Here is a 13,783-nt window from a genome sequence, read left to right as displayed (position 1 = left end):
TTGTGGCACCACCAGGGCTTTTTTCTGGGAAAAGAGGTGGTGGAACTCAGGGGGCTACCTTCAGAGAAAATGGTCACATGGCTGGTGGCCCCGCCCCCGATCTCCAAACAGAGGGGAGTTTAGATTGCCCTCCGTGCTGCTGAGCGGCGCGGAGGGCAATCTAAACTCCCCTCTGTGAGCAGAACCACAAGTGACAAAAGGCACAGATTGGACACTTGTCAGCTTCCCTCAAGTTTTGATGGGAAATGTAGGCATCCTAGTCTCACAGCTTGGCTCTCTGACTGCTGTCCAATGGACTTTTCAACTGTCACTTGTCCAGCATTCCTCCAACCTGCCTACATTTCCCATCAAAACCTGAGGGAAGCAGACAAGTGTCCAATCTGTGCCTTTTGTCACTTGTGGTTCTGCTCTGTCTGGAGATCGGGGGGGGGGGGGGCACCAGCCATGTGACCATTTTCAAGAGGTTCCGGAACTCCATTCCACCACGTTCCTGCTGAAAAAAAGCCCTGGGCACCACCCCCAAGAAAGCCCTATCCCCATGGCAGCCTCCTCTTTGTGCCTATCTGCATCTTCTCTCGCCCTGTTCTGCATCTCATCTAATTCATAAATGTTTTTTACTCCCTGTTGTAGGCGAGAAGATGACCTTGAGCATTTCTGTGCTGCTGTCTTTGACTGTCTTCCTTCTGGTCATTGTGGAGCTCATTCCTTCGACCTCCAGCGCAGTGCCATTGATTGGCAAATACATGCTGTTTACCATGGTATTCGTCATAACCTCCATCATCATCACCGTCATTGTGATCAACACCCACCACCGCTCCCCGAGTACCCATACTATGCCCCAATGGGTGAGGAAGGTGAGATGACGATCTCCTTAGCAGAGCTGTAAATCAATTTCACAGGTTCCCCCCAAAGTCCCCTTAGTACTAGGCTATCTTGAAGCTGATGATGTTAGAAGAACCCTTCATAGGACATTCCAAAGGGTATCGAGGATAAACAATATACTTGGATCCGGATTCGAGTGCTGACTATATTCCACATCCCTAAGAGGCACAATAATGTACGTGACCCTTTTAATAGCCCTTTATGTGTTTTCCGTTTCTGTTAGGACCAAAGGTGCAACAGCAAGTAGATTTTTCCCCCTCATATGTGTAGTCCAGGAACAGTTACTAATCTCCATCCACTGAGAAGGCCCCAAATGATTTCACCCTCACACAATGAAGCAACCCCACCCCCCTCAGAGATCATATAAGAGACCATCAATATTATTACAGCAAATAAAAGAATAGGCTCTGCATCCATGGCCTTTAATTCCTCCTCTAAAAATATAAACATCATTTCAATAGTACCTTTGCACTAACAGGCTTACAGGACACAACACAAACTGTGACCAGTCCCATCACCACATTGTGCCACATTCGTTCTTTTCTGTTTTCAATGGGGCACCAGTATTTACGTGTGGAAAGCTGGTAGTTTGCTCAGTTTTATCATCCACCTCTATGAGGGTTGCCTTAAATGTGTCAAGTGATACAGATCATTGATCTCTAGTCCCCCCCCCACACACACACACACCACAAGCTTTCCGTGTGTTTTTTAAGACCTCTGCAAAGGTGGCAAAGAAAATATGAGGAAAACTTGAAAAAAACCTGAGAGAACAACAGCTGGCAAACAATGTTGTGTGTAAGGGAAGGGGAAACCCCAATGCAGTTAAGAAGCTGAGCTGCAGCAAAAACTTGGTATGGAAAAGCCTTAACTTGTGAAAAATTGTGGCAGTCTTGTGGATGTTCCCTCAACCACCTTGACTTACGGCGCGTGTAAAGAAGTCCAACTGTCAAACAGAAATAGTTTAGTCTGGCATTATAAAATGATAGAATCCTTGCTCTGTGCTTTCTTCCTGATAAAACCGTTGTTTGTAAAATAAATATTCATTTCTTCCAGATTTTCATCAATACAATTCCAAACCTGATGTTTTTCTCAACGATGAAACGGCCTTCCAGAAATAAGCAGGAAAAAAGCATTTTTACTGAAGACGTTGATATATCTGAAATCTCTGGCAAGCAAGGTCCGACTGCAATGAATTTCCAGCCATCCCTTATGAAAAATCCAGATGTTAAAAGTGCTATTGAAGGCATCAAATACATTGCTGAAACCATGAAGTCCGACCAAGAATCTAACAATGTAAGAACATTTTCTTTAAGTGAATCACCTTCACTTTATTTGGATGCAACACTAATCTCCTGTTGTACAGTGCCAATTCCAATGTATACTCTGTATTCCTGTTCTGCTTTTAATGTAGTTTTAAAAGGACAATTACTAATGTTTACAAATGTCACATCGGCTTTTGCTAAAATGTGAAGTAGAATGGATATGTTTTCTCATATGCCAAAATCATAGAAGAAGAATGACTACAGAGATGGGTAAAATGATTTGTGGAACATTAATATTGGCATTTGAAACATTCTTGCTAATACATTTAGCAGTAGTGTTCTGGAAAGAATTCAGACTGGATTGAAGAATCACCCTTTGTCTTCACGCAGAAAATGGAATTCTTTTGGGATAAGCCAGATAAATATTTTACTTGCTGAAGTACCAACACCCCAAGTAGGGCATAGTTCCTGTGCTTAACAGACACACACAATTTGCCTCCAGGAGCACAGAGAGTTGCTGGCAGGTTTACAGGCTAGAGGGACTGATGAGATGTGGAATGTATGCACCACTGATTCTATACAAAGCAATAGCTATGTACTGCCACAATTACAGCAATCTCTTATTGGGAGCCTCCACAAGAACAGGAACAGCAGATGCTGTGTGTATAGGTCCCATGCATGGTGAATCTGTTTCACAAAATCAGATCCTTCATGCTGGATTTTGATCCTGGCAGGATCCAGGTCCAACCGAACCCTATAGGCAGGGGTCATTTCATAGAAAAAGAGCTGGAGGAACTCATTAGCATAACCTATTAGCATAACTCATCAGCTTATGCCACGCCCCTTGCCATCACCGGAAGTCTGTCATTAGCATAACTGATTTGAATATGCCACACCCCCTGACATTACCTATTCTGGCTGTTTTGGACCCAATCCTAGCCATTCAAGGCCGAAATTCGCTCCAAAATGGCAAAAAGGAGCTGAAAATGGCCAAAAAGGGGCCCAAAATGGTCAGGATCGGGCCGCTGCTGAGTGGGAGAATGATTAACCACCTGTCAGAGGCCCGAGCCGGGCTGTTTTGGCCCCAATCCAGGCTGAAATGGGCCCAAAATGGCCGAGAGTCAGGTGGGTGGGGCCACCTGACATGTGACCTCTTTGAGAAACGCCAGAACTGTGTTCCTGCACGTTCCCCCTCAAAATGAGCCCTGCCTATAGGTGAGCTAGGCAGTCATCTAGGGTGCCAGGTTTTAAGGGGTACCTAATTAGATGGACATGAATTTCTTTTCTCTCTTAAAAATATGAATATATGATTTCTTATAAATGAAAGTATCAAAGTTTGAACTGGGGGCACCGAGTCACAATTTGCCTAGGGTGCAAAAAACCTTTGGGCTGGCTCTTACAGGGTCACAAGTGATCGTGTGTAGAACGCCGAGCCTTAAACTAGCAAACAGGTGTGGGATTAATTGTCTGCGCACTGGCCATTTTAAACTGCCAACGAAACCAACTCATTTGCCAAAAATAACCCTGTAGTACTGTATTATCAAAACCCATTGGATGGACATGATAGCGGCACATTTCATTGCCCTTCTGTGGAAAACAAAGCATCACTCATTAGCTGAATGAACTTTCTCCTTAACTTCTTGCTTATTATTTTCCCGTGTTGGCATCTCTGAGGAGCAAACAACACATTATGCCACAGTTGCAAGTAATGACATTCTGAGGCCTTTTTGCAAAAAAAGGGGACGGGGACTGTTAGTGAAATTTGTATTAGAATATGTAGGAGACTCAGGAGTGCTTCAGCCTTCTCTTGCCAGTCACCTTCCCTACAAATTTCCCCCAGTTGTTTTTACCTCAGCCAGTGTGTTTGGATCCATGCTTACTCCATAAACAGGGGCTGCAGATTCAGTAAAGTCTGTTGAAAAAAAAACTTTGGTTTTGTTTGGGAAGAAGGGCGAGTGGGCAACCTTCAGTTGAAAACAGAAAAACCATATCAAATGTCTCTTTAAAAGCAAGAAGAACAAGGTCAAGAGCAGGTGCTGATTTACAAAACTGAAGATTAATTTGAAACAATGAGCGAGGTAAACAGTCAAGCTCTCTTATCATACTCCTTATTGAATTGAAGCCTATAGCTGAGCAACAAGGATTTAAAGTGTTCAGTTTTTCGGTTGCTGCTGGTATTCACCCCCCAAAATATATGTCTTTATTATCACTGTGGAAACCTTTCTTATTCATTTCTCTTCACACTTTCTATTCAAAACTTAACCGAAGGATGCAATGCAAATATGTGGCTCCCCCTTGTGGGCAAACGTCAAACCAAATTGTGCAGCAATATAATTTAAGACGAAATCAGCCAGCTGGAAAACAATTTACAGAAGGCTAAAGATGATCAGTGCCCTCTGACAATTGCCATTAGAGAGGGGGAAGAACTTTAAACATAGTTTAGTGGCCTTCAACCTTTCCAGATCCGAGACGCACCCTTAACCTAGCGTTGTCAGGTCATGCAACTATGCACGGGAACTTGGGTGTGGGAGCATAGGAAGGGGCAGCATTGTATATGCCATCACATCACTTTCTAGAAAATCTGAAAGCGCCATCATATCACACTAGGAATCCTAGATTCCTAGAGTGACATGACATAACTTCCTGGTTTTCCTCAGAAGTGATGTCGCACCTCATTCAACAGCAGTGTGTTTATTAAAAACAATTTCCTGCCACCATAGCAGGAGGCCTGGTAACTGTATTTTAACCCCAGGAAGCAGAATGTGGCCTTATCTACTACAAGCATGGAGAGGAAGTCACCAAACATTACTGTCATGTGATAGGCAGAGTCAGGTACCTGCCTGTACTAAAAAGAAATCCTGTCCACAGCTGAGTGATTTTGTCAGTCTGTCCTGCTACTCTTTTCAATGTATATGCAAAGAGAGGAAGGAGATATGTACCACTTTGCTCTGTGTGCATGTGCAGTATCAGCTGGTCTTTCCAAAAAATATTAAGAAAAATGGTAGATATATAGAGGCCTGGAATGAGCCACCTGAAGACTGCTGACATAGTTGAGAGAGGAAATTTGGAATGATCGCTAGCCTTCTGTGGGAAAAGCTCAGTGGTAGTTATTTTTCAGCCTTCAAGTAATGTAAATCAGCAGCAGTGCTCTAATTAAAATTCTGCTTACACTTCTGTCATGTTCTGTTCTAGACTTACCAGATGGACTTCCTTAGCTGGCAATCTCCTGGCCCTAGATCCTGGCCCTTGCTGCCATTCTTGGCTCCAGTGGAGCAAAAATGAGAGTCGGGAAGCAACATCACCCGGTTGTACCTGGGAGTGATGTAATGAAGCTCTAAGAATTCCCCAAATCTCTATTTTTAACATAGAGATCAGGGAATTCCTAGAGCATTGTGCCGTCACTTCCAAAGGCATTGTACCATTGCTGCACTTGCCCCCTCTCACTGGAGCAAAGAGGCTGCCTGGCACAACCCTACTCTATTCAGTGGGTTTGATTCACACTTCAGCATCCTTCTCTATGCCCCTCAGTGTTTTCCTAGGATAACCAGTAGTAGTTAGAAGATGCTGACAGTCTCACCAAAAAGGGTAGGCTGCCATTCCATTGGTTAATCAAATAGAGAGAACACGGTACTATAGACAAGCAAAACCAAAAATACCGTCAACTTACTAACTCAGTAAAGTAACATATATCACAACCAGCATGTAGAACCACACAGTACTGGAGATCAATGTGCAAACAATACAATTTTAATAACAATCATCCCCAACAGTTGGAATAACATTCATACCAGTGCTAACATCAGGATACTGTACCAATAGGTAAAGTGCAAGGTGCCCAAAGTGCTATTCATATATTGCACATAAAAATTAAAGTGCAAATGCAAAGGGAGCACCATGTACACAAGTCCTTTCAATAATTGCCAGTTCCAAAGCACCGTGTATCCAACTTGCAGGGAGAAAGAATTTATTCAGTGATACTTCTCTTCAGAAGATTGTAATTCTGTCAAAGCACAACAGTCCTGTGAGGTCAATATGATGAATAATATTCCTCTTAAGTAATAAGTCCTCAACAGGTTGTCTAGATCCCAATATTGCCCGTTTCAAAACATCTTTTTCAAAGAGAACAATCACTAGAGGAAAAAATAATCAATATTATACTATAACAATCAGTATAACAAAAGCCATCATTCTACTCGCAAGTTCCCACGTGCAATATACTTACAATAACAGAGAATTATTTTCCCTCTAATTAAGAGAGATCCAAATGACTAGACTTTTGGGGGGGGGGATTTTTATTTCAATTATTAACAAAACTGTTTACAATATGAAATACGACATAGGTAAATTGTTGAAAACTACATAACAGAGAAAAGTAAAATATGGAAAGACAAATTCAAGTTGACTGATCTAATATATTTTGGATTATAGATTCTGGATTGTTTGGCATATTTCATTGGGAGGATATAGATTTTCTTTAGAAATGTATTCAAAAAAGGGGAACCCTTTTTCCATAAAATTTGTTGTTTGGGGGAAATTTTCAGCTTGATAGATTCCGTCATTGATTTTTTCAAATAAAAAATGGTCCCATATTTTAGAGTACCAACTGGTAATTGTCGGTACAGTATGTGATTTCCATTTTAGAGCAATTGAATTTTTTGCTGCCATTAAGAAGATATTGATGAGGTCTCGTCAAATTGGTGGGATCTCCATATCATCCCATTGATTCAAAAATATCAGCTCAGGTTTCTTTGGTATTTTGTAGCCAGTTAACAAAAAGATTTGGTGCAAGATTGTATTCCAGAACTCTTCTATGTAATGACATTTCCACCAACAATGTATATATGATCCTGTATCCCCACATCCTTTCCAACATAAGGAAGAACTGTGAGAGTAAATAGCTGATAATTTTTTTGGAGTAAGATACCAACTTTTTAATATCTTATAAGATTGTAATTTGATATTAACTGTTGATGAATTAAATATTTTAGAGGACCATAATATTTCCCATTGTTCTTTTGATATTTTGTCACAGTCTTGGTGCCATTTCAACTGATATGTTAAGGTTTTAAGTTTAATGTTTTGTAGCAAAATATTATAAATTTGGGAGATTACTCCTTTATTTGAAAGGCCTTTCCTATCTATCATTTGTTCAAATGCAGTCTTTGGTTGTTTCATAATGTCCTTTAAGTTTATAGAAGAGGCTGGATTCATTAATTGAAAATAAGTAAATCATGATATATTACTATTAATTTTTGCTCTAATTCTGGTTTATCTAGTAAGCCTTCTCGGGAGGCAATATCAGTTAGCTTTGTTATGTTGTTTTGGTTCCTTTTTTTAGTGAATGCAGGTGAGACACCCGGTGGAAACCAATCCTGAAAAAGAAGAGAAGAAAACCTGTAATATTTGGGGGTGGTTTTATTTCTATAAGCATCCCATACTTTTAGGATAGCTGTAAAAAAGATGTTTTGTTTAGTGTTTGTGGGACGGATGTGTTATTTATTCCATAGAAGATCCTAAATGGATTCATTTTGTTGTGTGTTTTGTAAAAGGCTGATCCAATCCTTGTGATCTTCATTCTGTATTATAGAAATAATCGTACAGCTTTTTGATACCAATGACTAGACTTAAGCCAAGTCTAATTACCGCTTCCTTTTCCCCCCGCTTCCCAGGCTGCAGAAGAATGGAAGTTCGTTGCCATGGTGGTGGACCACCTTCTCCTTGGCATCTTCATGTTGGTTTGCATTATTGGAACACTGGCTGTTTTTGCTGGTCGCCTCATTGAATTACACCAGCAGGGGTGAATAGGAGACTTCGTGGTTGACCATGCATCGACATCTGCTCCCCTTTGCTGAGTGTCTTCATATGGTCACTCTTCACTGGATCCTCAGCCCCACAAGTCTGCTGTTTGCAGAGAAAAACAATCAACAAGACGGAATGTGTAAGGTTGTTTTCTGAGCTGCTTTCTTGTTCTTGCCCCACGAAAAGAGAAGTGAAAAGGATAGGAATGAGTTTCTGACACCATTTTTCTGCAGTTTTTAATTGTATAAGTAGCACACTTAAGGTCCAAAAGCATGGCTTTTGTTTCACCCATACAACTTGTTATGGCACTAAATAAGAACTTGGCACACACCAGGCAAAAGGCGCCCACCAGCAGGGCAATTTTATCCCTTTCCCCCCAGAAATGTAGGGCATGAGAATCCCTTAGTGTTTCTTAAAGCGTACGTACCATATTTTACCCTTTCTGAGACCACCAACCCTTTGGCAGTCATCTCATCTGCAAGTTAGTATCCTGAATCTTTGGATACCGCTGTCTGCATGCTGCTCACCTATATGTGCTTAAGGATATGTGCACTGCGTTGCTATTCCAACCCTGAAATTTGAAAAGGATTAGAACTTGAACAGATGAGACAAAGGTTGTACATCTCATTATGGCCATAAAATGCAAATTGCAGATTTGTGCAGCCTCAGTTTGCCTTGGGAGTGTACAAGGAAGGAAGAAAAAGTTTAATTCTTAACTTCCACCTGGTTTTACCTCTCAAAATCAGGCTTCCTGCTTTGTTTTTAATTCCAGAGGATAGCCATGTTGGTCCGTTGCAAAAAAGTTAATCAGAAGTTGGCATCCAGACATCTCTGACAGCTCAAAATTAAGACTATTACTGAGTAGCCTTTGTAAAAACTGCATTGTAGACGTGGCAAGTTGGCAACCTTTTCTTTAACCGTTACTTTTAATGCTTAAACTTTGTTAGAGTGTATGGCCTATGGGCTGTTAAACTGAATAAACTGAAACTAATCAGAAGTCCAGTAGTACCTTCAAGAGTAACAAAATTTATTTCAGCATAAGCTTTTGTTAGTCAGAGCTCATGTTATCATATGCAAAAAATGTATACTTTGTGCATCTGAGGAAATAAGCTCTGACCTGACTCATGAAAGCATTTAGTTTTTAAGGTACCACTGGACTTTTGTTTCATTTTGCTTTATTATTAGCATTTTAAAAGGAAAAAAACACTTTGAAAGGGTAGATCTTTTCTTCTATAATGTTTTAGTAACAAAGCAGGGAGCCCAGTTCTGAGTTGCAACTCCCCTCCCCGTCTTCATGCTGTAGAGGCACAAGGCCTTTTCAGAAATAATAATCCATGTGTGCCAGGCATCTGGCAACTGCATCTAGCTCCTATTGATAGGTTTGTTACTTATTTATTTACTTGATTTATATCTTTCCTTTCTCTCCAGTGGGGACCCAAAGCAGCTTACATCATTCTCCTTGCCTCCATTTTATCCTCCAACAACTCTATAAGTAGGGTAGCCAGGTCCCTTTCCCCTCCCACCAGGAGGGTAGAGTACCAGGCACTTACCTCCTGTCAGGCATGAGAGTATTTTTCATTCGCGTGTGCCCCGGTGTTGATGCAGTGCCGTCACTTCCGGAAGTGATGTCACCATGCCACCTGTGCAAGTGCTGCCGCATCCTGCATGGGGCCCATTTGGGGCCCAAATCAGCCCCAAAGCGCGGGAACGCTCCCACGGCCGGCGCAATGATGTCACTGGCAGGCACCCAGGGAACACGCTCCCTGGGGGCATGGCAACGGGCAACCTCCAGGGGGCTTGTTACCACCATCCAGTTGTTGAGCGATCAGCAGGTGAGGGGGCAAATTCCTGGGAGTTTGCCCGCCACCGACAGGCACCTGGGAACCCTATCAGTAATGGAGGCTGAGGGTATGTAACTGGCCCAAAGTCACTCAGCAAGCGTCCATGGAAGAGTGGGGATTTGAATCTGGGTCTCCCAGATCGTGGACCAGCACTCTAACCACTGTACAACTGAACGCAATTCTAACATTTGAAAAGGTTGATTTGAGGCCACAGGATCCTGCACTTTGCATTTTTATGGACTAAGACACATGATCGTCATCGTGTTTCTTTGAGCCCTCGGATTTCCTCCTACCACCAGCCTGCCGCTTCCCATCTGTTCACTGCCTCTCTGCCGCTTCCATGGTACCATGGTTTTGATCACTGCATTTCTTAATGCTCTGCTTCCAGGAGGAAAGTGTCTCTGGCTATTCCTGTAACAGGATCCTTCTACTTGTGTTTTCTGAATCTCCAAAATACTACATGTACAAAAGACGTGAATCCTACTTGACCTGAAATCAACCCCTGCTACCACTCACCTGGCTGGTGGGAGGGGGAGAGAAAGGTAAGCAGAGGCAGGCCAGAGCATGCTGCATGCGCACTCTGCAGGCCACAATGATATCACTTCCAGTTTGGACGGGAAGCTACAATATCTCAGCAGGGCCAATTCTGTAAGAATCAGCCCAAAACAGAGCAAAAACACTATGTTCTGAGTCCAGTGGCAGCTTAAAGACCAACAAGATTTTCAGTCTGTAAGCTTTCAAGAATCAAAGCTCCCTTCTTCAGACACCATGTTGGTCTCTAAAGTACCACTGGACTCAAATCCTGCTGGTCTACTACAGACCAACACAGCCACCCACCTAAACTATCCTCACAGAAGGCAGTACATTCAGCTGCATGGAGTGGAAATCTATTGTGTCTAAAGAAGGGAGCTCTCTGACTCTCAACAGCTTACACTCTGAAAATCTTGTTGGTCTCTAAGGTGCCACCAAAACTCAAATCCTGCTGTTCTACTGCAGACCAACACAGTTACCCACCTAAACTACATTTTGGGCCTGCTGAGGTGTCCTAGCTTCTGGATTAAACCAAAAGCGACATCATTGGGAGCCTGCAGAGTGTCCAAAGCACATGTACAAGAGAAGACAGTGTTGTACTTCCCCTCGGCACCCCACTGTCAAGATCTGGCTGTGCCAGGAAGGCCTAGCAAGGCCTCAGAAACCTGTTAGCAGTGGGAGTAGGCCTGCCTATGATTCCCAGGAGCCGTTGGGCCATTTTGGCGTCCTTTTGGGGCTATTCAGAACACAGGGGGCTGGTGCTATATAAGTCTGGGAGGAATAAAAGCCTGCGTTCTTTCTCCCAGGGAGCAGACCCGAGGAGGTTTCTGCTAGGGAGAGAGGCCCTCATCCAGGTATGATGAGAAGACAGGCCTGGCAGACAGAGGGACAATGAGTTCAGTCACACTAGGGCCTTTTGTTTATTTTGCTTTCACCCATCTATTGTTGCTAATGCACCTTGTTTGCTTGTTTGTTTGTTGATTATTAATTGACCTCCTCATAAATAAACCCTTTTGTTTGTTGTTACTCTGCCGGGTCCTCATGCCTGTTTATTAGCCAAGCGATGGAGGTCAGAAGGGTTTGGAGGGTACTCTGGGCCTTCCAAAGGGACCCGAAATCCCAGAGTGGTGGCAGCATAAGGTGGCCCAACCCCACTGAGGCATGATATCCACCCTCCCACTTTTCAGGCAGGGGGCCTGGCAACCCCCCCCCCCCCATTTTACCCTTACAGTAATCTTGAGGCTGAACAAGAGACTGGCCAAATGTCAACAAGTGCAGCTGAGTAGGAATTTGAACTTAAGTTTCCCTAAATCTGGTCTTAAAAGCATTACACCACACTGGCTCTCATACTTACTGAGAAATTCCAAATGCATTTTACAGCACTTACCTTAATGTGCTCAGGCCCACTTCCTGAATGTAATTTTTAAAACTTCAGCTCAGTTTTTAGAATTTGTTTACAGCAACAGCACTACTGGCATGTCTCTTGACCTTCTTAGCATGATTCCCAATACAACAAAAAGAAAACAATCTGGTACAAGAGTAATCTCCTTATCTGTGCCCGGAAAGCAGCAGCATATTGACCACTATGGACACTGGGACTTTTCTCAGTGGACCCCTGGCTTGTCTCTCCCTGGACAGGGCCAGATCACTGTCAAGGGCAGCACCCAGCCTGGCAGAGCAGCACACATCTGGGAAGAATTGGCACCCAGTCCTGCCAATGTGTGCATAATGCAAGGAAGGCAGAGCCTGGCCTCATTGAACCCTGTGCATAGGGTTGCCAGGCCCCCTCAACCTCCGGGTGGGGGATAGGGGCCTGGCACTTACCTTGGGAGAGAGGGGGTGCGTGCGCACAAAGCGCACATGCACCCCCACAGGCGCGATGATGTCACTTCAGAAGTGACATCATCACGCAGCCCCTGGGAGCACATCCAGGCTCCGCAGGGGCACAAAATGGGCCCGATCCACGCTGAAACTGGCCTGTTTTTGAGGCGCTGCGGAGCACAGGAGCGCTTCTGTGCTCCACAGTGGCCCTGATCCAGGCCAAAACGTGCTCGATCCCAGTGGCTGTTGTGCATGGGAGAGTGCAGCACCGCGGGGGAGCCCGCAGGGAAGGTGCACCCCCCCACAGGTTAGGTAAGTGGGGCGGGGCGGGGGATCCCCCACCCCCACCAGGGGTCTGGGATCCCTACCTGTGCAACATGGGGAAGGCGGAGCCTAGCTTGGCTGACCACACACAGGGTTGGCTGGGCAGACAGGCAGGCTCGTTCTCCCTCTCTCCATCCTTGGAGTGCTGCTTTTCCTTCCTACGTGCCCCTACCAGAAAGAAAAAAAGAAGAGCAATTGATTGTCATCTCAAGACTAAGTGAGGTAATTTCCTACACACTAAAACCATTTTAGCAAAATGATTATTTGCTGGAATTCTTAAGAAATATATGCAGAGAGAGAAAGTGTCGAAACACCCATGTTCTTGTACTATATAAAAGAGAATTAAATGGTTCACATTTTTTTAAAAAAAATTAAAACCAGTCACTTGAAAAAACATAAATATTCACCACAAGCAAATTCTGGTCTTGTTAAACGTGTGAGGGATGAGCACCCTCTTGTGTCTCAGAGAGAGTATTTCTGTAGAGGTCGGTATACTTCTGGCTTGTAGAGGAGGTGGACTTTGTAATTATCATTATCAGGATGAAAGCACAAATGTACTTTGATTAATGTTGTATGTTGAAAGGCTTTGGGTGGGGCTGCCTATGCCAACATCAAAAAGTGTTATAATCCAATATAAGACTTTCACAGGTAGAAACCACTCAAAATTAGACACTAGTCCGTATGAAGAACAATCAATATCTCAATGTCTCAGCCAATTTTATCTGTCTTTAAAATGCAAGGTGCACTTTCCCTAAATATATGCTGCTATCATTTATTAAATTTATTAAACAAGAGCAACTTTTATTTATAATATAGAACACTGGAGTGAATGATTTTAAAGCTCATAGATATATTGTGGTTAAACAAGGAAGGATTACCATGTATCAGAACAAGTATCAACAGCCAGCTGTATCTTTGCTGCTAATCTCCAGTAGCTCCAAAACCTTCTTCCTCAGAAATTCCCGTATCTGTCTTAATGGGTCTTAACTGTTTCTAGCCCAGCATTCCACCAGCTCTCATTGGCCATTTCCCAGGACAGACAGCTCTGGAACCAGCCCTGACCATCACAACATAGTCAACTTTCTCAATGAATAAGACATTCCTTTTAACTGACTTGAATTAAAAAACAAAGAATGCTAACCTCTAAGGGCCAGATGAATCACGATGGTGCCTATGTTTTTATTCCAAATGTTTCCTTCACATTTTCAGCTTGAAATCTTTTTGCCCCATAACAATAACATGTTCAACAGAATGTAGCCAACAAAAATTCTTTAATATAATTTTTAAAATAATGGTGGCAGCCAGTTGCTGGACTGTACATAA

The 13,783-nt window shown here is 43.1% G+C and overlaps 1 protein-coding gene across 2 annotated transcripts in view; it reads left to right on the top strand.

Moving 5' to 3' along the window:
* CHRNA1 (cholinergic receptor nicotinic alpha 1 subunit) overlaps nt 1-11,341 on the top strand; it is a 28,614-nt gene extending 17,273 nt beyond the window's left edge. For both annotated transcript variants that reach the window (XM_054971887.1, XM_054971886.1), the window contains 3 exons: nt 631-854; nt 1,936-2,175; nt 7,814-11,341. In XM_054971887.1, the coding sequence (XP_054827862.1) occupies nt 631-854; nt 1,936-2,175; nt 7,814-7,945 (596 nt within the window). In that variant the 3' untranslated portion in view covers nt 7,946-11,341. The remainder of the gene's footprint in view (nt 1-630; nt 855-1,935; nt 2,176-7,813) is intronic.
* The last annotated feature ends 2,442 nt before the right edge of the window (nt 11,342-13,783 follow it).

Source organism: Eublepharis macularius, chromosome 2 (assembly GCF_028583425.1).
Source record: "Eublepharis macularius isolate TG4126 chromosome 2, MPM_Emac_v1.0, whole genome shotgun sequence".
Lineage (NCBI taxonomy): Eukaryota > Metazoa > Chordata > Lepidosauria > Squamata > Eublepharidae > Eublepharis > Eublepharis macularius.
Note: the sequence above shows the minus strand (reverse complement) of the source record. Positions and strands in the feature narration are given on the sequence as shown.